The following is a 26,246-nucleotide window of genomic DNA, read 5'->3' on the forward strand; positions in this document are numbered from 1 at the left end:
TGAAAGGTTTATAAGAACAACAGCCTAGTTTCATTAAATGTCATTTTTAAATAAGAAATTTAAGATTAGAGTGCTCTAAAATTATACCAATCATAGAATTAATGACAAAAGCTTTATTTTTTTTAATTTGAAAAGCTGTTTTTTTTTTGTAATTAAGACTATTTAAATTCCGTATTTTTTTTTCACATAAAGCCTCTAACCACTTTTGGTCTTTTCCTCTCTCCAAGAAAAAGAAAGCCACAGTGGGGTGACTGGGTGAGTGATGGTAGCCTCATATTTCTCCAATCATCCTGGCTCTTTTCTTTTTCTTGCTGAAAACTAACCTCAACAAAAACAAAACCAATGCTCCCCACCCCTGCTCTTCCCCAGTGTTTCCCACTGGTCTGCATTCATCTCAGGATCCTCTTTAGGCACGTCCATGACAATAGCATCTGTGACTACTGACGCCCCTCTACTTTCTTCTTGTCCCTTCTCAGAAACGCGTATGAGGCCAGTTCTTTTTTAAGGGCTCTCCCTCCAACAAAATCCAGCATCCTCCTATTCTCAGACACATTCCTAGCCCCTTTCCCTCCTCAGGATCTCCTTCTCACATATACCAGCCGGTCTTTTTATACTATGATGCTCCCCTCAGGACACATTCCAGTTCCTGCCATCAGGATTCCCCCTCGGACATACCCTGCCCTGCCTCCCTCAGTGTCTCCCCTGCCCCGAGACGCACAAAGTGCCCCCGTCCCCACGACTTCCCCAGACTCAACGTCTTAGTCTTTTCAGTTTCCACCCTCCGCCTGTCCCTGCCAGATAACACCCATCTTGCTCTCCCACAATCCACACCTTTTCCTGTCCCTCGGAGCACGGCTTGGACCCTCTCCCTTCCCGTGGGCTCTCTCACCTTCACCCAGAGCAAAGCGTCCGGGCTTCCCGGGTCCAGGGGCCCACTTCCCTGAAAAACTCCCCGGAATGCCCTCAATCCAGAAAGCCTTAGCGAGCTCACGTCGCGCAGTCGCACTTTCAATTTATCTGTAATTCCCGCGCTTTCCTGTTGCCAGGGAAACCAGCCGCAGCCACTGAGCGAGAACCTCTCAGAATACGAGATCGAAACACGTTACGGAAGAGCGGAGCAGAAAGAGCCGAGAGTCTCTCCGGGCTCCCGATTGGCCATCCATTCTTTCCCCGCCTTACGTAATTAGAAAGAGACGGAAGAGAAAGAATTCTCCCGGAGTTTTCTATTAGGTCCCTGCCCCCTCACCTCTACGCTCCCACTTACGGCTCATTACGTCACAGAGTTTGCTGGACTAGGGCCGGAATCACTACCTGAGGCCCGAATATGAGCGCAAGATAGTACCTGAAGCAGTCGCAAAAAGGGGCCCCGTTCCCTCACCATTTCCGCCTCAATGGAAGTCTCCAGTTTCGGTAAATAAAAAGATTGTGTGGGAAAAACTACGATTTCCAGCATGCATTGCGGATCGAAAGGCCTTCGCCACAGTGCTCCTTGGAAACTGTAGTCTTATGGGGAGGCGATTCCGACACCGGAAGCGGGCGCGGTTCTCACGGCAAGCCAGTTGATTGAGGAGCTCGGTGGGCCTACGCACGTCGATAGATATGGATTGGAGTGTTAGGTTTTCGTATCTTGAGAGCGGCGAATAGGCTAAAGAACTTACAAGTCCCAGGAAGACTACAATTCCCATCCAGCCCCGCGAGTCTCGGGCAAGGAGTCCACTAAGGTCAGTGACCTAAGAGAACGCGGAGGGCGCCGAATTTACCTGGGAAGGGGAAATGGACTTTGGCCCACGACTGCGCACTCGTAGTTCCGCCCCTCTGCCTCAGTGTTTGTTATTGTGGTGGTGTTTTGGCAGCTCCTGCCCCGCCCCTGCCCCGCATGATTGACCAATCAGTGGGATGGTGGTTTTGAGGGACAACTGGTAAGAGCCAATCACCTTGTCGGAAACTCAGAAACTGGGGACTAGGCTCTATTTCTATCCGCCATGTTAGACTCACCCTGCAGGGATAGCAGCGGAGCTGGCAGGGAACGCTTCTTGCGCTGGCCTCCGACAGGCGCCCCCCGGGGGCGGGGAGCTGGTAAGGAAGCAGCTGCGGTTACGGACGGGTGGGAGCACATCGCCACTAAGAGGGCTAGGGGAAGTTTAAGGAAGGGATCCTGCAAAAAAGAGGGGCTACTTTTTTCGTGTTTGGGGGGCAGCCAGTCTTGTTAGTGGCCGTATGAGGGAGCCGTTCGGGTCGAGCGGCCGAGGGGGCGGATATTGCCAGACAGATGGAGGGTCCGTGGCTTAGAACGTCGGCATCTGCTGATGGAAGGCCAAGACTCCCTGGCAGAAAGGGGGCCTAGGCAGAGAAAACGAGAGAGAATCCTCAAGGGGTGGTGACACTGTCTTGGGGACGTGGAGTGCTAGGAAACGATAACTGGAAGACTAGGATAAAGTCTGCAAGGGAAAAAAAAGGACACTGCCCACACAGCCTCCCAACCCCATCCCTCTCCGCTTGTTGAGAACCTCATAAGAGGTCTCCTTGGTCAACGACCTCTGGTATTGGAAAGACACCGTGTTTCCTTTTTGTCAAACACCCAGCTATAGGTCACACATTTTAACCCCCGGATAGCTTGTCAGGCCTTTGTCGGAGACAGTAATCAAAGCTCAGGTTTCCAGGTCTGCTTCATTAATGGGATTTTTGGTATTCCTGAAAAAACTGACGTGGAGGAAAAACTGATTTGTGCCAAGCAGAGGTGAGCCAGTGGCGTGAACTTATAATAATGCCGGTTTTGAAAGCTGAAGGCCTAGGCCCCAGCCATCTGACTTTACTGACTTTAAACCTACAAGGACAGTTGGTGCTAACTATAGCTTTGGTATTTCCACACGTTCAAGATTAATGCTTTTGCTGAAAGAATTTTCACATAAAAGCCAAACAGAAATAGGCAATTCTTTATGAAGACCTGGATTTGATCCAGCTTAGCTAGAATCCCCCCACTTCCTGTTTTCTCTCATCAGCCTACCAGCTGGATAAGCTCCAAAGTAACTATAATTGTGTAATTTGAGAAAAGGGGAGTTAGATTAGTTTCCTTCTGGAGTCTCAAAAGTGTGGAAGTTCCCAGTTTCTCGGAAATTGAAAAGTGAGAATGTGTTTCAAAATACCCACTTTTTGGCTGACTGAATCAGTTACTTCATTTCCCTGATATTTTTTGCCCAAGAATCTGGGGAGTTGACAGGAATTCTGTCCAAATGTTAAGGACCCCAGGAATTGCATTCCATATAAATGAATACTAGATGTCGGCAGATTGGTGCTAGAAACTGGTATTTTTTTGGTAGTGAACTTGGCTCTAGGTAAAGACGAAGAATGGAAAAAATTGGAGGGTAATTGTTTTGGGATTAAAAAATCCCTGATCCTCAGAGTTCAAGGTCCTTTTTAATGACAGCCTCAATTGTATTGTTTCACAGGGCAGTGCATTTTGGCTTCTAAAGACTAACTTGTTGTAATCATTTTTATATTTGAGTAACGTTTTCAGAGAACTTGCACACACATTTTTATTTGACCTATTTTCAAATTAAGGAGCTGAAGCTTAGGGGTTAAATGACTTGCTCACCGTTACGTGGCTAGTAATGTGTCAGAGCTGTGTCTGGAGCCCAGCTCTCCTCAATCCTTTTGCTCCCTCCCCTGATACGCTGCAAACTCCTGAGACTTAGTCTTTTTCATCTCCTACCTCCTGTGCGTAGGGCAGAATCTGGTTCTTTGAAGAGATTTCTTAAAGATTTGTTGATGAATATGTTTAAAAGATGACCTTTTTCGGGGCGCCTGGGTGGCTCAGTCGTTAAGCGTCTGCCTTCGGCTCAGGTCATGATCCTGGGGTCCTGGGATCGAGCCCTGCATGGGGTTCCCTGCTTGGCAGGAAGCCTGCTTCTCCCTTTCCCACTCCCCCTGCTTGTGTTCCCTCTCTCGTTGTCTCTCTCTCTCTGTCAAATAAATAACTAAATAAAATCTTAAAAAAAAAAAAAAGATGACCTTTTTCATTATAACTTAGGTTTAGATTTTAACAAACTTTTTTCATAAAGTCCTAAGAACAAACCAATCTAACAACTCATCGGTAAATAAAATCCTTAATTAAAAACAACTGACCAGAGGGGTGCCTTGCCAGCTCAGTTGGTAGAATGTGCAACTCTTGGTCTTGGGGTTTTAGGTTCAAGCCCCATGTTGGCTGTAGAGACCACTTAAAAATAGAATTTTTAAAGAAAAAAAAAAACAAACAAAAACTGACCAGAGAAGACATTCAGTTACAGAATTGTTAACTTCTTAGACATGATAATAGTATTATGGTTTTCAAAAAGCCTTTTTTTTTTTTTAAGAGTTACATGCTCAATTTTATGCACGAAGTAATGGCTGTCTGTCAGAATAATCCAATAGGGAACAGGTATTGCTATAATAAGATTAGTCCTGTGTTGATGATAATTATGGAAGATAGCTGATGGGTCCTTAGGGGTTCATTGTATATTAATCCTTCTCTTTTGTATATGTTTACATTTTCCCATAATAGTTTTTTTTTTTAATTAAATTACTATAGTTAGGTTAAAACAGTTGACTACTGTCAATCCATATAGGGGGAATTGGGTGGGGCAATACAGAAGTATAGATGAAATGAGGGTAGCCTTGAGTTTTCTATTCTAATTATACGTCCATCACTCTCTACTTTTATGTATGAAATTCTCCATAAAAGAGAAAAGTAAAACTACTAAAAAAAAAAAAATCACATGAACTTGAATGAAAGGTGTTGACTGCTACCCCTGTGTAGTTTCTTGGCTAGTATTTTGTCCTCTAAATTGTTAAAACTGATCTAACAGAGAACCTGGGTTGCTCAAATTTAGGAAAAGGCTGCTTTTCCAAGAAAAAAATGTAGAATGTCACTTTCAAGTTATGAGAATGTAAATTCCCTGAGGTTAGAGATCAATGGGTCTTATTTTTCTGTCCTGCTACTAGTAGATATTCAGTAGTATCTATTGAATTAACTAATCATATAAAGTTCCATAAAATCCACAAGAATTTTACAAATGTTAGATGATTTCTGTGGGTGTGGCCAAAATTTACACTGTCTCAAGCATTTAACAGTGAGATTTGGGGGTACCTGGGTGGGCCTCTGACTCTTGATTTCAGCTAAGGTCATGGTCTTGGGGTCGTGGGATTGGTGGGGCTCCACGCTCAGCGGGGAGTCTGCTTCTCTTCCTCTGCCTCTTGCCTGCTTGTGTGCACTCTCTCTCTAAAATAAATAAATCTTTAAAAAAACACACACACAAAGGGGCTCCTGGGTGGCTCAGTTGGTCGAGCATCTGACTCTTGGTTTTGGCTTGGATCGTGATCTCGGGCTCCTGGGATCAAGCCCCGCATCAGGCTCTGTGCTCAGCACAAGAGTCCGCTGCTTGTCTCTCTCCTTCTGTTCCTCCCACCCTGCCCCCCCGCCCACACACTCTCTTGTTCTGTTTTTCTCTCAAGTAAATAAATAAATAAAAATCTTTAAAAAACAAAATTACATGTTAAAAAAAAAGATAGCAGGAAGGGAAAAATGAAGGGGGGGAAATCGGAGGGGGAGACGAACCATGAGAGACTATGGACACTGAGAAACAAACTGAGGGTTCTAGAAGGGAGGGGGTGGGGGGATGGGTTAGCCTAATGATGGGTATTCAAGAGGGCATGTACTGAATGGAGCACTGGGTGTTATACGCAAACAATGAATCCTGGAACACTACATCAAAAACTAATGTAATGTATGGTGATTAACATAATAAAAAAATAGTACAAAATAAAAAACAAAACAGTGAGTTTGTTTTAAGCCACCCACCAGGTTATAAATAGGAGAAGAGGGTGCCTGGGTGGCTCAGTCGGTTAAGCGTCTGCCTTTGGCTCAGGTCATGATCTCAGGGTCCTGGGATTGAGCCCCACATCGGGCTCCCCACTCAGTGGGGATTCTGCTTCTCCCTCTCCCTCCTGCTCATGCTCTCTCTCTCTCTGGTAAATAAATAAAATCTTTTAAACAGATAGATAGCAAAAGAGCAGAGACACTGTTGTATTCACTGAGGTATCTTCCTAGCCTAGCCTGTATTAGGTCTTCACAAGCTTTTGTTGAATGCCTGTTTATGCAGTTTCTAGAACTGGCTCTAATGTGTGTTCTCTCTCCCCCATCCTCTCAACTCTAGCCCCACAGCATGGAACCACAGGTTACTCTAAATGTGACTTTTAAAAATGAAACTCAAAGCTTTCTGGTTTCCGATCCAGAAAATACAACTTGGGCTGACGTCGAAGCTATGGTGAGTGTTACTTTTTTCTCCATCCTTTAAGCGTAATTTTTTCAAAGGTAGCTATTTTTAGCTGTGTTGTTTCATAGCTGTCATATTTGCCTTTTTTAGGCCTTTTGGAAAATTACCTTTGACAGGGGTTCAGTATTCATATAGATGTGCACCACCATCACCACCCCCCCCCCAGGGTACAAACAAATTATTTAATTTGCAGCTAGGACTTTTAAAAACTGTTTATTTTAGAAACAGCATGAGGAATGAATTGGTGTGGGCCTCACCCTAACCAGGCCCCAGCTAAATGTTCTGCCTGAGAGCAGATATGTTCCTGTGGTTTGTGAACCACCAAGGATATAACCTATGTTTTGCAAGCTAATCGTTTTTATTCCTAGGTCAGAGGTTGAGTATCTAAAAGTTGTGCAGTGGGGTACCTGGGTGGCTCAGCTGGTTAAGCATCTGACTCCTGATCTCAGCTTAGGTTTTGATCTCAGAGTAGTGAGTTCGAGCCCTGCATTGGGCTCCACACTGGGCCTGGATCCTACTTACAAAAAAAAAAGTTGAGCAGAAAAACTCCCACAGGTGCTTAACTACTCATCTGTTCTTGTGTTGTTGTCAGTGCCTTTCTTCCTCTTGGTTTGCCCTTTGTACTCTTCTGTTTTTGTTTGGTTTGCAGTGGTGAATGTTTTACTTCCTACACAACTGTGTTTATCCAACGAAACTCTGGTAAAAACCTGCTTTTATTTGGTTATGTGGAATGATAACTAAAAAGGAAAAAAAAAAGGTGGGGAGACTTCACAAGATGATCTGATCTAGTTCTCTGTCTTCCAGCAATTTCTTTATACTGTTCTAAACAGGTGGTTATCCAGAAAGTTGGGTCTGTTTGTCAAATGATCTGAAAATTAAACACAGTTAGTGTTCTTTTTCTAGTAGTTAAATGAGTTGAACTTTTTTCTTTATTGTAAATTTTAAATTATATAAGGGTAATACGTGCCCATTATAAGAAGTGAAACAATCCAAATATATATAAAGAAAAAGTTACTATCTTTCTACTCCTTCCTCCTTCCATCCACTATTCCCACCTCTTTGGGGTAACCAGTGTTAACAGCACTGTATATACTTATCCACATTTTCCATGTTCATACAGATTTCGTCCTAGGATCATACTATAAACATAATTCTGCAGTGTGCTCTTTTTCCCCAACAGTATATTACAGAGAGTTCTCGATCAATAGATAAGGATCTGAGCTCATCCTTTTTAAAGCTATGGATTGTCTACAATATTTTGATATTGTCCTACCATAATTTAACCATTTCTTACTAAAGGATTGTATCTAGTTTTTGTTTGGTTTTTTTTTTTTTTTAATTCATGAGAGACAGAGCGAGAGAGAAAGGCAGAGGGAGAAGCAGGCTCCCAAGGAGCAGGGAGCCCGATGCGGGACTCGATCCAGGACCCTGAGATCATGACCTGAGCCGAAGGCAGACGCTCAACCATCTGAGCCACCCAGGCGCCCGTATCTAGTTTTTTTTTAATTGAGGTATAATTGCCCTGTAACATATAGGTTTCAGGTGTACAGCATAACAGTTCTATTCGTATAGATTGCAAAATGATCACAATGAGTCTAGCTAACATCTGTCACCACACATAATTACAATTTTTTTCTTGTAATGAGAACTTTTAAGATCTACTCTCTTAGGGGCGCCTGGGTGGCTCAGTTGGTTAAGCGACTGCCTTCGGCTCAGGTCATGATCCTGGAGTCCCGGGATCGAGTCCCACATCGGGCTTCCTGCTCGGCAGGGAGTCTGCTTCTCCCTCTGACCCTCCCCCCTCTCATGTGCTCTCTCTCTCTCATTAAAAATAAATAAATATTAAAAAAAAAAAGATCTACTCTCTTAGCAATTTTCAGATATACAGCACAGTATTATTAACTGTATTTACCATGCTGTACATTACATCCCCAGGATTTGTTTTATAACTGAAGTTTGTACCTTTGACCACCTTCACCCATTTCATCCACCTCCCACCCCCGCCTCTGGCAACCACCAATGTGTTGTCTGTATCTGAGTTCATTGTTGTTATTTCACTTACTCAGTGCCCTCAAAAAAAGGGTTTTTTTGTTGTTGTTGTTTTGCTTTTTACCATTGTATAATAAACTACGGGAGAGATCTCTTTGTCTTTATAATTTATGCACTGTTCTGTAGGATAGTTTCCCAAAGAGAGATTAATGGGTCACAATGCCTGTAATTTTAAATTTTAATAGATACTGCCAGGTGCTTTGCAGAACAATTGTAGCACCTCATAGAAATGTATGACAAGGGGCACCTGGCTTTAGAGCTCCTGCCTTACCCTTAGGTCATGATCCCAGGGTCCTCGGATCAAGTCCCACATCAGGCTCCTTGCTCAATAGGGAACCTGCTTCTCCCTCTGCCTGCTGCTACCCCTGCTTGTGCCGTTTGTCTCTCTCAAATAGAATCTTTAAAAAATAAAAGAAATGTATGACAATGCCCTGGATTTTTGACAACATTGGAAATTATGGCTTTAAACTTTTTTCACCATTCTGTTGAGATGACATCTCATTGCTTAAATTTACATTGTTCTGACTACCATTAAGGTTGAACATCTTTTCATATATTTGTTGGGCACAACTGTTTCTCTTGTATGAAATCTCTATACATTTTTGCCCCCTTTTACCTGGGTTGTGTTAATCTTAACAATTAGCAGTTTTGCAGATGGTCTTTGTGTATTGCAGATAATAACCCTTTGTTATGAGTTGTAAATACCCCCCCCCACTATTCTTTGTCTTTTGACTTTGTTCATGGTTTTTTTCTTTTATGCCATTTAAATGTTTGATTTTTACATAATGAAATATGCCCATCCTTTCTTTTATGACTTCTGGGTTTCTGTTACAACCCACCTTTTTGATATCTTGATCATATAGCATGTACATTTCATTTGCAGGTAAAAGTTTCATTTGATCTGACCACTATTCAAATAAAATACCTGGATGAGGAAAATGAAGAGGTAAAGTATATGACGATACCCATGGCCAGGTATCCAGAATAGGGATCTTATTTCTCAAGAGTGATGGTGGATTGAAAAGTTCAGACTAGTGTTTTTTTCATTGTGTAGTGGTTTAAATGTACTTGATAATTGCATGTCCTGAGCTGACGGCGGCATCTGAGATGGAGTTAAGAAATAAGGAAGCAACATTGAAGAAGGAAACTTGAGAGATAACTTTTAAAACTATATAGTGATACAGTTCAAATATCTTACAAGCTGCCATTTAGTTTATAATAATAAAAATAATGGCAAACCTTTATCGAGTGGTTACATGTCAGACTAACAACACTACTATGTATTAGGTGTTATGTTATTATCTATCTTTTACCCATAAGGGAACTGAGGCCCAGAGAGGCTAAGTAACTTGCCCAGAAGCACAAAAGCTTGGAAATAGTAGAGTAGCGGTTCATTCCCTACCTTCTGGCTCCAGAGCCCAGGCTCTTAACCACTGTATTATGTTGTCTCTTAATGTACCTGAAATATAAGGAGGATACAGGAGTTAAGCAATAAAAGTCCTTAATTTATTATTCACAATTAGTTCATGATAATGGAAAAGCTGACCCCCAGTCTGAGATTGTGCATCTTATCTGTGAGGCTGGTCCTAGTAACAAAAATGTTCAACTGACAGGAAGTTTATATTCACTGTTGTTTTTGTCCTTTTACAGGTATCCATCAATAGTCAAGGTGAGTTCCTGAGAGAACCTGTTCAGCCATATTTAAAAGCTTTAGTCTGTTCATGAGTGTATACACTTCCACTTCCACTCAGATCTTGCTGCAATATTTATTTTAGAGTGGAATTTAGTATGCAGTAAATTGACACCTGATTCACTCAGCCATCGGCATTAGATACATAGCGGATTTTTATTTTGTAGCAGTTTTTTGTATGTAGATTAGTGCGTTTGATTGGACCCTAGGACAGCTTTAATGGAAGGTTCTCTTATATTTAAGATGGTAATCTTCTGAAAATATGCCTCCCAGTTCAACACATACAACTCTGTTCTCCTGGTGTTGCCTTTGTCCCTGACTTGGTATATATATTACTGTCAACTTACAAACATATAAAGTGGTATTCCAGAATTTAATTATAAGATGGTTGATTGTTCAGAGCTTGGAGCACCTTTTCCTACAGGAACAATGTTCTATTTGAAGAATAGGCTCCCAGGCTAGCCCCCCCCAAAGCTTATTTTAACCAGCTCTAATTTTTTTTTTCTTTACAAATTGAAGGTTTATGGCAACCCTGCATCACTTTTTCCAACAGCATTTGCTCACTCTGTGTCGCATTTTGACAATTCTCTCAATATTTCGAACTTTTTCGTTGTTACTATATATATTATAATGATCTGTGATCAGTAATTACGACTTGCTAAACACCCAGATGATGGTTAGCATTTTTTAGCAATAAAGTATTTTTTTAAATTAAGGTATGTACCTTTTTTTTTCTAGGCATAATGCTATTACACACCTAATAGATTGCAGATAGTATAAACATAATTTTTATATTCACTGGAAAACAGAAAAATTCATTTGACTTGCTTTTTTGCGATATTCACTTTTGTAGTGGTCTGGAACCAAACCTGCAGTATGTTGGAGGCCTGCCTGTATTAACAATATGCATGAACTCTCATGAGTCCTGAGCTTCCCTAAACCTAGTATGAGGCTGCTGGGTTGAGGTTTCAGTAGCTGGAAGGCTCCAGTAGCAGAAAGAGGGGAATTTAAGAGAGAGAACTAATCTACAAGTAGTTTCTATTTACAATGGGATCGGAAGGGAGTTTGTCAGCAAAAAGGTAGCAGCTGTTCATGTATAAGGATTGTAAGCAAAAAATCCTTAAAAGTAAGGATTGGCTGTACTTAAATAGAATCTTTGGGCTGGTGAAGAAATATCACAGTATATGTTCTTTGTCTTTTTAGGAGAGTATGAAGAAGCACTTAAGGTAATGATCATTGATCATTTCATCTTATTTTCAAATAATTTTAAAACTATTTACTGACTAGGTGTGCCTGGGTGGCTCAGTTGGTTAGGCAGCTGCCATCGACTCAGGTCATGATCCCAGGGTCCTGGGATCAGGCTCTGCATCGGGCTCCCTGCTCAGTGGGGAGCCTGCTTCTCCCTCTGCGCCTCCCCCTGCTTGTGCTTTCTCCCTCTCTTGCAAACAAACAAATAAATAAATAAAATCTTTTTTAAAAAATTTATTAAAACTAGAACCTGAATTCCAGTAGCCATGGGCAGACATTAATGAAACACAGCAGAACAGATTTTTATTTCTTTTTTAAGATTTTATTAATTTATTTGTCAGAGAGAGAGAGAGAAAGCACAACCAGGGGAAGCAGGAGACAGAGGAAGAAGCAGGCCCCCTGCTGAGCAAGGAGCCTGATATGGGACTCGATCCTAGGACCCTGGGATCATGACCTGAGCCGAAGGCAGATGCTTAACCAACTGAGCCACCCAGGCATCCAGCAGAACAGATTTTTAGAGAGAATGTGATGAGTAGGGCTTACCACTCAGCCAGGCAGCTCCTGATATAAAGATTCTTTTCTAGTTATTGTTTCCTCTCATTTTTGGTCTTGGTATAACCATTGTAGCATTTAAAAATACAAAGAGGGGCTCCTGGGTGACTCATTCGGTTGAGCGTCTGACTCTTGATCTCAGCTCAGGTCTTGATCTCAGGGCCATGGGTTCAGGCCCCTCACTGGGCTCCACGCTGGATGTGGAACCTACTTAAAAAAATAATAACTGAAATGATGCTTTCTGGTCCACACTTTTCGTCTTCCTTTACCTTGTTTCCTATAGAATGTTACAGGATAATGCAGGAGAATTTAAGGTACAAACTATTGAGTTCACCTCTTGTTTGTCAGTAATGATTTAGAGCATTCCTCAAGGTCACTTCTTTAAGGTGTGCCCAGCTGTCCCTTCATTACCACTTTTGTAATTAAGATTTTTTCTTTAAAGTTTGACTATCCTTTATGAACTTCTAATCCACGACTAAACTCTTTTCCACAATCACTTTTGGTCTAGGGAGGGAAAGGGAAGATTCTCTTTTTTTTTTTTTTTTTAAGATTTTATTTATTTATTTGAGAGAGAGAGAGACAGGGAGAGAGGGAACACAAGCAGGGGGAGTGGGAGAGGGAGAAGCAGGCTTCCCGCTGAGCAGGGAGCCTGATGCAGGGCTCGATCCCAGGACCCCGGGATCATGACCTGAGCCAAAGGCAGATGCTTAACAACTAAGCCACCCAGGCGCCCCAAGATTCTCTTTTTTTAAGTAGGCTCCATCATGGAGCGCCCATTGTGGAGCCCAAGGTGGGGCCTGAACTCAAAATCCTGAGATCAAGACCTGAATTGAGATCAAAAGTCTGATGCTTAACTGAGCCATCCAGGTGCCCCAAGGCAAGATTGTTTTAAATTGGGAGCTGGTTTAACCCTTTCTCTTGCCTGGTCGAAATCGCCATTGTGGGTGCCACTGGATTCAACAGTTTAGCAAGTCTTCTTGGTTTTTATTCAGAAATTCTTATTCACCAGCTGTCTCTTGGTTTTGGACATTCGGGCCCCACCCTGGTTTCTCTTAGTTGAGATACTCATCTCTGAGTAATCTCATGCTTCACAATTTCCTTCTTCCCAGTTTTCATGTGGTCTTCCTATTTCCTCTTTGCCTTTTTTTTTTTTTTTTTTTTTTGAGAGAGTGCATGGGGAGCGATGGGGTGGGGCAGAGGGAGAATTTTTTTTTTTTTTTTTTTAAGATTTTATTCATTTGAGACAGAGAGCATGAGCAGAGAGGCAGAGGGAGAGGGAGAAGCAGGCTCCCCGCTGAGCCAGGAGCCCGATGTGGGGCTCGATCCCAAGACCCTGGGATCATGACCTGAGCCGAAGGCAGACGCTTAACCATCTGAGCCACTCAGGCGCCCTGAGAGAGAGAATCTTAAGCAGGCTCCCCATGCAGCGTGGAGCCCAACTTGGGGCTCGATCTCATGACCCCGAGATCACAACCTGAGCCAACCAAAATCAAGAGTCGGATGCTTAACTGACTGAGCCACCTAGCTGCCCCATTTCCTTTTTGCTTTTAAGCTGTTGTAACATGCTGTCCCCCGCACCCTTTCACCCTTTACCAACTCCTGGCTTTTCTCTTTCCCTATTCTCAGAAGCTACAGTAATTTCACTCCAAAAAGGTCTGTGGGCTTCAAAACTCTTCTGTCTTTCCCATAATCACTGTTTACCTGTTTAGTCAGAAATCTCAGACTTCGGGGGATGCCTGGGTGGTTCAGTCGGTTTAGTTTCTGCCTTCGGCTCAGCTCATAATCTCAGGGTGCTGGTATCGAGCCCCGCATTGATGGCTGCGGAGCAGGGTGCCTGCTTGTCCTCTCCCTCTGCTCCTCCCCCCCCACACACACTTGTGCTCCAGTGCACACGCTCGCGCACTCTCTCTCAACTAAAATCTTTTTTTTTTTTTTTTTTTAAGATTTTATTTATTTGACAGAGGGAGACACAGCAAGAGAGGGAACACAAGCAGGGGGAGTGGGAGAGGGAGAAGCAGGCTTCCCGCCGAGCAGGGAGCCCGATGTGGGGCTCGATCCCAGGACCCTGGGATCATGACCTGAGCCGAAGGCAGATGCTTAACGACTGAGCCACCCAGGCGCCCCTCAACTAAAATCTTTAAAAAAAAAAAAGAAAGAAAGAAATCTCAGACCTCGGGAGTCTAGATATTGTTTAAGCCTGCCCTGTCTCAAGAAGCAAGACTTTTTATATACATTTTTACATAGTACTTGCTATAATAAGATCCCATGTTTATATTTTGACACATTTCATTATAGTCCTTTCTTGAGCAGTTTTTTTCCACAGACTATATAGATACATTTTACTACCAGCTTCTTGGTTTATGGTCTAGAATAGGGGCTGGCAAACTAGCCAGTGGGCTGGGCATATGTTTTTATAAATAAAGTTTTATTGGAACCCAGCCATTCCTATTACATATTGTTTGTGGCTGCTTTTGTGCAGACTTGAGAAGAAACTGTATGGCCTGCAAGCCTAAAAAAAAACTTTTTTTTTTTTTAAGATTTTATTTTTTTGACAGAGACAGCAAGAGAGGGAACACAAGCACGGGGAGTGGGAGAGGGAAAGGCAGGCTTCCCGCAGAGCAGGGAGCCCGATGCAGGGCTCGATCCCAGGACCCTCAGATCATGACCTGAGCTGGAGGCAGACACTGAACAACTGAGCCACCCAGGCGCCCCTGCACACCTAAAATATTTATTATGTGGCCCTTTAAGAAAATTTGCTGATCCCTGATCTTAAAGTAATACCTTTCAAACTTTTTGACCATAGAATGCTATTTTTAAATGGAAGCTTAAGTCTTAATATATAAAAATAGATTAAAAAATTGTTCTTGTCACTGGGTGACAAGTGGGGAGATCTAGAAACAGATGGACTTGACCCCTAATCTCTTCTTGGACACTGGAGTACCTTCATGGAACCTCAAATGTTCCCTGAAGTAGAGTTTTCAAAATAGGATTTTTAAGAAGATGCTCTTCAAAAAGAGGTAGCCACCCAAGGATGTTTTCCAAAATACTATTCTTAATGGAAAAATAAACGCTTAATTATAGGATATAACTTTTAAGTTTCCTGGGTTCTGGTAGTCTGGGATTGACTTTTTTGAAAAGTTGAGGTTAAAATCCATAAGTGGGATGGGGCACCTGGGTGGCTCAGTTGGTTAAGCATCTGCCTTCAGCTCAGGTTATGATCCCAGGGTCCTGGGATCAAGCCCCACGTCAGGCTCCCTGCTCAGTGGTTTGTCTGTTTCTCTCTCTCCCTCAGCCCCCTCCCTGTTCATGCTGGCTCGCGCTCTCATAAATAAATAAAAAATTTTTTAAACCCAGAAGTGGGGTCATACATAAAAACCAGGTCAACAGAAGAGTAGTAACCCAGTTAATGAAAACATCTCACCTAATAAAGTGCCGTCCTAAACCTACTTTTGTGTTTTTGATAATAAAACCATTCCTAGTTAACACTTTGGGCAAAAAAAAACAGCAGGATGACTATTAGCATAGTATATGCCATTAGATTTAATAAAATAAAGGTAAATTCTAATATTTTCAGCATAAATCACCATACCCCTTGTGTTCAGATGTCTTTGAGATTTCATTTGGGAAAGGAGAATCACGTGATATGTCTTTATTTCATAACGTACCCTCTCAGATGGCAGTGAAGCAGGGAAACCAACTGCAGATGCAAGTCCACGAAGCACCCCCACCAGCTGTACCAGAAAAGCGGCCAGTCGTGAGGGCAGGGAAGAAGCCACTTGCACATTATTCGTCACTGGTGAGGGTCTTAGGATCAGACATGAAGACCCCAGAGGGGCCTACAGCCCAGGTATGAAGGGAATGGACCTGTCTCTACATAGTTTTTCTAGCCTTAGGTCTCATTGTCTCTGATGTAACATTTGAGCTGTCCATCAAAGATTTGGGAGTTACTATGACCATCTCTGCCTGACTTTCTAAAACTGGTAACTGCTTACTTCTGGAGAAGGGGCAAGAGGGTGATAATAGAGACTTTGTTTTCCTTTTGTACCTTGTCATACTCTTTATTGGGTTTTTTTGACCATACATTTCTGTTACCTGACAAAAGAAACTTCGAAGTATTGCATTTCAGGAAAATGATTCTAAACAAGGGTGCCTGGCTGTCTCAGTTGGTAGAACATGTGACTCTTGGATCTCAGGGTTGTGAGTTCGAGCCCCATGTTAGGTGTAGCGATTACTTTAAAAAAAAAAAATCAAAATCTTTTTGAAAAAATAATTATCTTAAACAGGAAAAAAAGGCACCCTCCAAGATCTTCGGTTGTGTTTCCTTGCAGCGGTTTCCACTTGCTCCCCGTGACGCAGACCAGCCTCAAGACAAGCCCCCAGACTGGTTCACAAGCTACCTGGAGACAGTGAGTGTTCTCTCTGGTGTGGGTTTTAGCAGCCGTGTTGGCACAGGTGGAGTGTGGGAGGAATAGAAAGCTGAACCCAGATGTCTGCTGCCTCTGGTGCAGGAGAATGAGAATAGCTAATCATTTCCGAACTAGAGCAGTACTAGTCCAGAAAGCTCCTAACTTCTACAGGGATGTATCGGAAAAAGAGGGAGCCTCATTCTAAGGATGAGGGAAAGGAACAAGTCTCTATGCTTGAGAAGGAAGAGGTTAGAAATTTACTCATCAAAACGATTTCTTGGTATCCCCTTCGAACCGGTGTACATGTGGAAAGAATAGACCTCCTTTCGCTACATCTCTGTCCATTCATTCAGTAGCTACTAGCTGTTTATGATGTTCTTATACCAGAGACAGTAAGGTATCTGGTCTATTTGATATCTGCAGGCTTTTTTCCAATGTTGGAGCTGAGGCTTTTTTCCCATCTTCTGTATTCTAGTTCAGAGAACAAGTGGTTAAAGAAACAGTTGAGAAACTTGAACAGAAATTACACGAGAAGCTAGTCCTCCAGAACCCATCCTTGGGTTCCTGTCCATCAGAAGTCTCAGTGCCCATTTCAGAGGAAACGCTGTTTTTGCCAGAAAACCAGTTCAGCTGGCATATTGCTTGCAGCAGCTGCCAGAGGAGGATCATCGGTGTGCGCTACCAGTGCAGGTGAGCGGTCCCCTTGGAACGCGGAGCTCTTAGAAGACCTCTGAACAGGCCTTCCTGGCATTCTGGAGAGGTAGAGGGAGATTGGGCGTACTCTCTCTCTGCGCATCACACATAGATAGAAGCTCTAGACTGGAAACAAGCTATTCGTCACCCACAAGAAATACTATTTGAAAGGTAACTATTCAGGGGCACCTGGGCGGCTCAGTCGTTAAGCGGCTGCCTTCGGCTCAGGTCATGATCCCAGGATCCTGGGATCGAGCCCCGCATCGGGCTCCCTGCTCAGCGGGGAGCCTGCTTCTCCTCTCCAGCTCCCCCTGCTTGTGTTCCCTCTCTCACTGTGTCTCTCTCTGTCAAATAAATAAATAAAATCTTTAAAAAAAAAAAAAAAGGTAACTATTCAGATTGTTGATGTGTTTGGATATACATTTGAACTGACAGAGCCAGATAAAGTTATGTTCCCCAAAACAAAATTATATCACCAGGGATTATCTTCTCCCTGTTGTTCCATATTCCTTCATGTCTTGTTTTCTCCCATAGATTTTCCTTTGAAATGGATACATATTAAGTGCTGTTACCTTCATTTTATTCATAAGGAAACTTGAGACAGGGCATGGCCAGGTGACATGCTCAGGTTACCACCTAGCTAGGAATATAGCCAGTATGGAAGTCTGGTCTCCTCTCTCACTACCTCTGGTACTTCCCACTTGCCATGCTTTTCCCCACAGCCTGTGCCCATCCTACAATATCTGTGAAGATTGTGAATCGGGGCCATATGCCCATGACTCCAACCACATCCTGCTGAAGTTGCGGAGACCTGTGGTGGGTTCTTCTGAAGCGTTCTCTCATCCGAGGTTCCCTGCCCCTCGTCTCCCTGCTGCTCTGGAACAAGCCAGGTAAAACCATAAGTACACGGGAGGCTTGTTCTCGGTTGGGCATCTTGGTTGTGGTGATGGGGCATGAATCACAGAACTGCAGTCTCCTTAGTTCTTGGGCATTTCCAGTTGATGTGTGACAATGGGGACGATGAGCCGAAGCTAATGAGACAGAAATGAGAACTGTAGAAAGAAAGTTAAGCTAGAAGCTGGCACTGATGGAGGCTACGAGTGGCTCAAAATAGCTTCAAGATTTGTTTATGAGGTTTGTTTTTTAAGACTTTTCATTTGTTACCTCACAGGCTCCAGAAACAGGTCGACAAGAATTTTCTTAAAGCAGAAAAGCAAAGGTTGCGAGCTGAGAAGAAGCAGCGAAAGGCAGAGGTCAAGGAACTCAAAAAGCAGCTGAAACTCCACAGGAAGATTCATCTGTGGAGTTCCATCCATGGACTCCAGAGCCCCAGGTCCCCTTTGGGCCGGCCTGAGAGCCTGCTGCAATCGAACACCCTGATGTAAGCCCGGGGCCAGGACGGGCACCAAGGCTGGAGGTTCAGCCTTCCAAAATTGGAACTTCAGCCAGGTTTTCTCTTACTTATCGGCAGTTCCTAACACCCAAACTCTTAAAAGTTCCCATGCTAGGGGCGCCTGGGTGGCTCAGTCAAGTTAAGCATCCAACTTTGGCTCAGGTCATGATCTCAGGGTCTTGAGATCAAGCCCCGCGTCAGTCCTCCAAACTCAGTGGGGAGTTTGCTGAAGTTTCTCTCTCCCTCTCTGCATACTCCCTAGCATGCACACGAGCTCGCTCTCTCACTCAAATAAATAAATCTTAAAAAAATTTAAAACTTCCCATTCTCTGATCCTAGCATTCATAAAGGGTGGTTTGGTGGTCATTGTTGACTCTTAGAGCAGCCAGTAAGGTTCCAGACTGGATGGTATGACCTCTCTTCAGTGGAGGCAGTTGGGATTTGAAGAGCCTGACTCTCCAGTTCTTTTATTTATGGATGCTTATCCTCACCAGAGCTTTTCAGTTCAGGAGTAAGATTTGTCTTGGTGGTGTTTATTGTTGTTGTGTTGTTTAAGATTTTATTTTAACTAACCTTTACACCCAACATGGGGCTCAAACTTAACAACCCAGAGATCAAGAGTTGTGTGCTCTACAAAATGAGCCAGCCAGGTGCCCCAAATCTGTCTTTTTATTTTTATTTATTTATTTATTAAGATTTATTTATTTATGGGGCACCTGAGTGGCTCAGTCAGTTAAGCATCTGACTTGAGCTCAGGTCATGATCTTGGGGTACTAGGATTGAGCCCCACGTCGGGCTTTGTGTTAAGCAAGGTGTCTGCTTCTCCCTCTCCATTTGCCTCCTTCCCCCACCTGCTCGTGTGCACTCGCACACTCTTTCTCTATCTCAAATAAACAAATAAAATCAATTATTTTTTTGAGAGAGTGAGAGTGTGGGAGGATGGGTGGCGGGAGAGAATCTCCAGCAGACTCCCCATGGAGCATGGAGCTCAACACGGGGCTCAACCCCACAACCCCGAGATGACCCAAGCTGAAATCGAGACTTGGATGCCCAATCAACTGAACCACCCAGGTGCTCCTCTGTCTTGTTTTTTCAAAAATTTTATTAGTAGTATTATTTTTAAAGGGTTTATAAGTAATCTGTACCCCCAGGTCAGGCTCAAACCTACAACTCCTAGATCAAGAGTCGTCGCATGCTCCACTGACTGAGCCAGCCAGGCACCTCCATTAGTATTATTTTTAAGGCAAATGCATCAGTACATTGTGTCACTCTCAGCCTCTTGAACCAGTGTTAGATATTCAGAAGCCATCATACCCAACATAAGTGACTGTCTGAATTTCTGTTCAGGCTTCCTTTGCAGCCCTGTGCCCCGGTTATGCCGACCCTCAGTGCAGCATTTGTGGATGAGAATTTGCCTGATGGGACTCACCTTCAACCAGGAACCAAGTTTATCAAACACTGGAGGATGAAAAATACAGGAAATGTCAAATGGAGTGGAGACACAAAGGTATTTTCTCCCCCCACGGAATGAAGATGACGTGATTTGAAGTGACAGAAAGCTGACAAGCTTTCTTTCTCTTATCCTTGTTGTTTTCAGCTCAAGTTCATGTGGGGAAACCTAACTTTGGCTTCTACAGAAAAGAAGGATGTTTTGGTTCCCTGCCTGAAGGCCGGCCATGTGGGGGTTGTGTCTGTGGAGTTCATCGCACCAGCCTTGGAGGGAACGTACACTTCCCATTGGCGTCTTTCTCACAAAGGCCAGCAGTTTGGGCCTCGGATCTGGTGCAGTATCATTGTGGATCCTTTCTCCTCTACAGAGAGCCCTGAGAACATTGAAAAGGGCATGATTCGCTCAAGCAAAGCTAATGAGCTCACCTGCCAGCAAGAGGTGAGCATTGGAAGGGGAGACTAACGCTACAACAGCCCACTCACAGCTGGTCGTTCCTCCAGAAATCAGGAAAGGGTAGCTCCTCCCCCTAACAGGCCAGTATGCTTCCATTGGGCCCATTCCTTGGGCTTTGTTTGCATGTCCTTAGGATCTTGGTGCAGGCATTCCTCAATGCTTTTGTATCTCTTTGTAATGAAGTTTGGCCAGCCTCTGCTGCACGTGGGAAGACGGAGCTGCCTGGCCTGTTGAACGGCCGGACTGGTGGCTTTGCTCCTTAGCACTCCTCTCTCCCGAACATCCCATGCGTGTGTTCCCTAAATACTAAGGAAGTCTTGCCCTTGTTTTTAGTTGGTGCAGTTTTTTTAAGCAACTTCCCTTTATTACTGGGGCACTTTTTTCTTTTTCTTTCTACCTCCCCCCCCCCCGCCCCCCGCACCCAGGCGGTGGAGCACTGTTTTTTAGAGCATTTTACTGCTTAGATTTAGTTAACCAAAGTTAACATCCTGCTTTTGACAGTTGTTACTATGGTTAATCTAACTCATCATTAAAGGAAGCTAGGTGAAGGGGATAGTAAGTGAACAGACTGTATTGTTTTTGCAACTTTTCCGTAAGTCTAAGATGATCTCGAAACAAGATGCAGCAGTGTTTTGGTTTTTAGGGAGGCAACTGTCAGTTTTCCTTTTGAGTTCAATTGAGGGCCTAAAATTTGTCCCAATGGTTTGTCTGTATAGGAAACTTTTCTTCTGGCTAAAGAAGAAATTCAGCTTGATGAAGCGACTGAGCAGACCAAAGGGACAGGAACCTGCATCACACAGAAGACAAAAAATGTTGCCAGCGAGAGGGAGCTTTATATCCCATCCGTGGACCTTCTGACTGCCCAGGTGGAAGATTGAGCACTTTGGGGGGCAAGGGACAGAAGGCAGTGGAGGAAGAGTCCTTACCCTGTTGAGAAGGTGGTGTAGCCACAGGCGGTGCCCAGTGAGTTAGAGATCTGCCCACTTGGATCGAGTCAGATGCATTGAGTGGCAGGGGGATCGCCTGTGGAAGCAGGCCTCTAAATGTTTCTCCTGAATCAGGAACTCAATCTTTGGCTTCCCCACAGCTTCCCTTTAGTTGCCTCTGCGTTTCTGCTTTTCGGGTTCACTTTCACCCCCACTGCGTTTTCTCTCTTTCCTGCCACTTGGTTATTTGGACGTCTAGTTCCCACTTCATTCATCTTGATTTCACTTGACTGAGGTGTGAGGCATGAATTTGAACAGAGTCCAGGAAGGTGTGGAGCTCAATGGCCTACAAGGCCCCTCAGACAAAACCTGGCTCCAACATCCACTGCAAGTAGCCTAACGTTGCCCTTTTTGTCCTCAGGACCTGCTGTCCTTTGAGCTGTTGGATATAAACATTGTCCAAGAATTGGAGAGAGTGCCCCACAATACTCCTGTGGGTAAGAATGTCATTCAACCCATGTTGTTTATTTTATTAACAGATGCAAAAGTGCTACATCGTAGACCCTGGTAGTGAGAATCTTATTCCGAGGAAATACATGGCAAGGATTTCTCCTACAGCGTGACATTAAAACTGCACCCATGGGTCCATTTTCCTCCTTTTCCCTGTTGTCTGTCAGAGTCAGCAATACATGTTTGTGCAAGGCTTCTCCACCATAAAGGGACCCTTGAGGCACCTGGCTGGCTCATTCAGTGGAACGTATGGCTCTTGGTCTTGGGTTTGTGAGTTCAAGCCTCATGTTGGGTGTAGGGATTACTTAAAATCTTTGGGGGGCGGTTTTCATTTTTCTCTAAATGTTATGTCCTTTTATTCTTTTACATTCCTGGTTCTGTGTCTTGGCCATGGTTTCTCAGGCCAGACGACTGTGACCCTTCTTGCATTCATTGATCTGAAATACTTCCACACCTAATGGTCTGGAGAAATTCTTTACAACAGACCTTGAAGCATACCTAGATTTATTTCAGCCCTGCAGGAGGCAAGAAGCCTGTGAGCTGTTGCTTCTAGACACCATTAATGATGTGTTGCTTTTTTTTTTTTTTTTTTTGGTTGATGGTTCTTCTGTCTTCATTCTCCAGATATGACTCCCTGCATGTCTCCTCTGCCGCATGACAATCCTTTAATAGAGAAGCCAGGCTTGGGGCAGATACAGGAAGAGAGCGAAGGGGCGGGATTTAAAGTGCTTCCCGGTAAGGGGTTAAATATTTGTCAAGTATATGCATTGTCCCCTCCCGTATTACACCATTTTCACACAAACTTCCTCCTACACTTACCTTAGCATCTCAGTGGGTTTTCTGTAGCATCTCATTTTGTTCAGATCCCACAGTGTCAGTGAAGAGGAAGGCTCCGAACATTGCCTCAGTGGAGGAAGCAGAAGATGACCTGAGTGGGACCCAATTCGTGTGTGAGACTGTAATCCGATCCCTTACCTTGGATGCTGCCCCGGATCACAACCCACCTTGCAGACAGAAGTCCCTGCACAGTGAGTGTCCCCGAGTTCCCCCAGCTAGCAGGGCACTGTTTGAATTGTGACTGCCCAACCTGAATAGGAAGATGGGCTCTTCGTCACTGAGAGTGGCGATTGGGTGATCTTTGTTAGAATTTGGATCATGGTGGTTTCTGTAAACTCCACACACTGTACCTGACCGTTGTAATTATAGCCTCAGAAGCAAAGCAGCCACCATGCCCCAGCTTCACCCTTTCTCAGGGGCAGAACTACAGCAGCTGCTTTCTGCTGCCTGAATTCTGCACTGAGGAGTGTTCCTGTAAGTTGACTGAGTTCTTCAGCAGAGACCTGCACTGGCAGCTGTAGTTGTGTCCTTTCTCCAAGGACACAGTCCAGGAAACAGTGGGCAGAAGCATGAGTACCAAACTAAGTTTCCCAAGGTTAAATTCTGCTGTAATTAATTTCCTTTATAATAGAAACTTCTAGGTGTTGGATAGGTAGAGACCATACGATGTATTTCAAGAACTATCCAAAACTTCAAATTCTAGTGCATCAAAATAATATGGGAAAATTTCTGGTGCTTATTATAATAAAATTTGACCTCTACTTCTACTTATTTTTTTTAAAGATTTTATTTATTTATTTGTCAGGGAGAGAGAGAGCGTGCACAAGCAGGGGGAGCGGCAGGCAGAGGCAGAAGCAGGCTCCCCACTGAGCAGGGAGCCCAGTGTGGGACTCGATCCCAGAACCCTGGGATCATGACCTGAGCCCAAGGCAGACGCCTAATAGACTGAGCCACCCAGGCGTCCCAAGACCTATACTTTTAAATACGATTTGTCTCACTTCTGTTTAAAATACACACACTCATTTCCCCCTCCCCCCCAGACTTATGTACAAATGCATAACAAAAAATGTTTACAGTAGTTATATCTGATAGGATTATAGGTATCTCTTTTTCCCTCATCCTTGTTTTGCTGATTTTCTGCCATGACTATCCCTTACCTAGCAAAGAAAGGGAGGAAAGTAGGCATACAGTCCTGCAGTACTCACCACCTAATGTTTTCTCTTGTTATAGCACCCTTAGCTAATATATCCGTTTTGATTAGTCTTTAAGATTCATGGTGCTTCTCAGAAGCCTTGGTGTTTCTCTGTACCTCGTGAGCTTCAGTTCTTTCTGGCTTTGCCTAGGCTTCAGACTTAGAATGTGGCCATTAGTGGTTCACGGGCAACCATGCCCTCTGGCCATCCCTCTCCTCTGGCTTTCATGATTATAGCTCATGACCCACAAGGCTTTATCAGGTAAGGGTAGCACTAAGAGTTGCTTTTAGTTTATAGCTTAAAATGGATTGCTTTCATCCTTTAGCGAAATTTGCCTCCCCTGAAGAGGGACCACTTGGAGATGAGCGGGAGGTGGTTGTCCATAGCGCCAAAGAAGCTGTTGTGGAGGAGGAAGAGGAAGAGCAGGATGAACTCAGAGATGAAGTTCAGAGTCAGTCCTCTACTTCTTCAGAGGATTACATCATCATCCTGCCTGAGTGCTTTGATACCAGTCGCCCCCTGGGCGACTCCATGTACAGCTCTGCACTCTCACAGCCAGGCCTGGAGCGAGGGGCTGAAGGCGAACCTGGGGTTGAGGCTGGGGAGAGACTCACTGGAGGGGAGAACCAGCTGCAGGAGCAGAGCATCAGCGACATCCTCATGACCTCACAGACTCTGGACACAGTACCCCTCATCCCAGAGGTGGTGGGGCCTCCACCACAGCTGTCCAGGTACTATCCACACCCCCCTCAGCTGGGCTGTTCTTCGCAGGTGGACTAGGGAGAAAATGACTCCCTCTCTCTTTTTTTTTTTTTTTGGTCAGCATGGGAAGAGACTTTTTCCCATAGGAAAGTCTGAATTTAGATGAATAAAAGTTGTGTTTCCTTCCCCACGTTATTGACTCATGGGTAAAGGCAGCAAAACTCATTCTCATGTTAACCCAAAGTATAATAGGAAGTTTAAACTATTATGAAAAAAATGTATTCTAAAACCAGAGAGCAATTATTTTTCATTATCTCCTGATCTGTGTGTGTCATTGTTCTGTCATGGTATGGCAGATGGTGGAGCCTGGACTAGGATTTAAACCACTCTCTCAGGGAGCTAGACATTTCCCTTAACTAGTACCACTTAATGGAGCAAGGAGCGACCCAACTCAAGCCGGTCTCTCTAGCTTGACCGTGGCTGAAGAGGAAAACCAGAAGTAGAATGAGCCCTTCCTACCTGATCCCGACATCCAAACATGAGATCTGGATCAGAAAAGTGAAGCCTTTGTAGAGAATCTGCCACAGCTCTGCCACGTGTACTGTTTCCCCAGCGTCCCCATAGGTGCCTTTTCAGCTGACTTTTGATATTGTGTCTTTCTGAAAGGAGCCCTCCTTGTGCACAGCCAGATGGTTCCCCAGGAGTGGATTTACCAGTTACCATACCAGAAGTTCCTTCAGTCCCCGATCAGATCAGAGGAGGTAACGACCAGCCTGAGCTTGATGTCTTTTTCTGTGCTCCTTTCTAACGAAACCAAGCACAAACAGGCACTCTGTCTTTGTGATTCTTGGCATTATTTGGAAACCTGCCCTTGTATTTTTTCTGTGGCCCTCCCTCACATTCTTTTCTGTCCTCCAGGTTCATATTTATTAAATGAGACCTCACAGAGGTGGGCATTGTACTGCAGTGGAAAGAACACAGGCTTTGGAGCTAGACCAGTCTGGGTTCCAGACCTGGCTTCCCCTTTCCTCACTGTATGACCTTGAAGTGGTTCAGCACGGTCATAAAACCTGAGGGGCTGTTTTATCGAAAATAAGGAGAATAGCACCTTGAAGTTGTTAGTAGACCTTCAGAGTCACTTCCCACTCTTAATCAAAAAAACAAAACCTGAAAGTACTTAGAAACTAATAAATGGATATGATAGGATTATAGGCTTTGTTTTTCTGATTAAATAAACAGTCACCTTGCATTGCATTCTGGACAGTTCCTCCTTATCACTTAAAAACCACCTGCAAAATTTCCCGAATATTTAAATAAATAAATAAATAAATAAATAAATAAATAAATAAATAAATAAATAAATAAATAAATAAATAAATGCTGTGATCAGATTGCTGCTTGCCTCTCAAAACTCGCCTCACTATGAGTTAAACACTAGGCACTTGTGGATGCCGCATCTAACCAATAGCCCTTTTGCTTTTAGAGCCCAGAGGCTCATCAGGACTTGTAAACAGCAGACAGAAGAGCTATGACCACTCAAGGTAACTGGACCCTGTGCAGCCTCTTCCTTCAGAAGCAGGTGGATATCCTAGTACTGCTTCTGCTTATACAAGCTTCTCAAAGCTCATGTGCCACCTCCAGAGGACAAAAGAAGGAGCACCATCATTCTTTCTTGTTCTTATTTCTCCTGAAGCTTGCGAGCAACACTGAACAGAGGGCTCCAGTTACATTTAAGAGTGTGCACATTCCAGGGGTGCCTGCCTGGCTCAGTCGGTGGAGCGTGTGACTCTTGATCTTGGGGTTGTGAGCTCGAGCCCCACATTGGGTGTAGAGATC

General features: G+C 43.9%; 2 protein-coding genes across 22 annotated transcripts in view; one reads left to right on the top strand and one right to left on the bottom strand.

Annotated features, from left to right (window-relative positions):
- The window catches only part of BRCA1 (BRCA1 DNA repair associated), a 64,652-nt gene extending 63,138 nt beyond the window's left edge, over positions 1 to 1,514 (bottom strand). For 14 of the 16 annotated variants that reach the window (XR_010408471.1, XM_064582509.1, XM_064582515.1 and 11 more), the window contains exon 1: positions 1,379 to 1,514. Coding sequence is in view for 12 of the 16 variants with exons in the window: in XM_064582515.1 (XP_064438585.1) it covers positions 1,379 to 1,453 (75 nt within the window). In the remaining 4 variants the exon portion in view is untranslated. Of the gene's footprint in view, positions 1 to 831; positions 1,118 to 1,378 lie in introns of those variants that run through there. The other 2 variants (XM_064582507.1, XM_064582508.1) reach the window with 2 other exon arrangements.
- Positions 1,515 to 1,581: 67 nt separating this feature from the next.
- The window catches only part of NBR1 (NBR1 autophagy cargo receptor), a 29,881-nt gene continuing 5,216 nt past the window's right edge, over positions 1,582 to 26,246 (top strand). Inside the window, exons 1-19 of one of the 6 annotated variants that reach the window (XM_064582517.1) lie at positions 1,582 to 1,721; positions 6,189 to 6,299; positions 9,241 to 9,303; positions 10,008 to 10,026; positions 11,251 to 11,273; positions 15,521 to 15,694; positions 16,131 to 16,253; positions 16,729 to 16,943; positions 17,669 to 17,836; positions 18,118 to 18,327; positions 19,687 to 19,846; positions 19,937 to 20,227; positions 20,959 to 21,108; positions 21,590 to 21,665; positions 22,303 to 22,413; positions 22,542 to 22,706; positions 24,034 to 24,439; positions 25,077 to 25,171; positions 25,894 to 25,951. In XM_064582517.1, the coding sequence (XP_064438587.1) occupies positions 6,198 to 6,299; positions 9,241 to 9,303; positions 10,008 to 10,026; positions 11,251 to 11,273; positions 15,521 to 15,694; positions 16,131 to 16,253; positions 16,729 to 16,943; positions 17,669 to 17,836; positions 18,118 to 18,327; positions 19,687 to 19,846; positions 19,937 to 20,227; positions 20,959 to 21,108; positions 21,590 to 21,665; positions 22,303 to 22,413; positions 22,542 to 22,706; positions 24,034 to 24,439; positions 25,077 to 25,171; positions 25,894 to 25,951 (2,609 nt within the window). In that variant the 5' untranslated portion in view covers positions 1,582 to 1,721; positions 6,189 to 6,197. Of the gene's footprint in view, positions 1,722 to 1,917; positions 2,077 to 6,188; positions 6,300 to 9,240; positions 9,304 to 10,007; positions 10,027 to 11,250; positions 11,274 to 15,520; positions 15,695 to 16,130; positions 16,254 to 16,728; positions 16,944 to 17,668; positions 17,837 to 18,117; positions 18,328 to 19,686; positions 19,847 to 19,936; positions 20,228 to 20,958; positions 21,109 to 21,589; positions 21,666 to 22,302; positions 22,414 to 22,541; positions 22,707 to 24,033; positions 24,440 to 25,076; positions 25,172 to 25,893; positions 25,952 to 26,246 lie in introns of those variants that run through there. The other 5 variants (XM_064582516.1, XM_045888833.3, XM_064582520.1 and 2 more) reach the window with 5 other exon arrangements.

The sequence above is a fragment of the Mirounga angustirostris genome, unplaced genomic scaffold (genome assembly GCF_029215605.1).
Source record: "Mirounga angustirostris isolate CCGP_5_RB_7025 unplaced genomic scaffold, mMirAng1.0.hap1 SCAF_17, whole genome shotgun sequence".
NCBI classification, from domain to species: Eukaryota; Metazoa; Chordata; class Mammalia; order Carnivora; family Phocidae; genus Mirounga; species Mirounga angustirostris.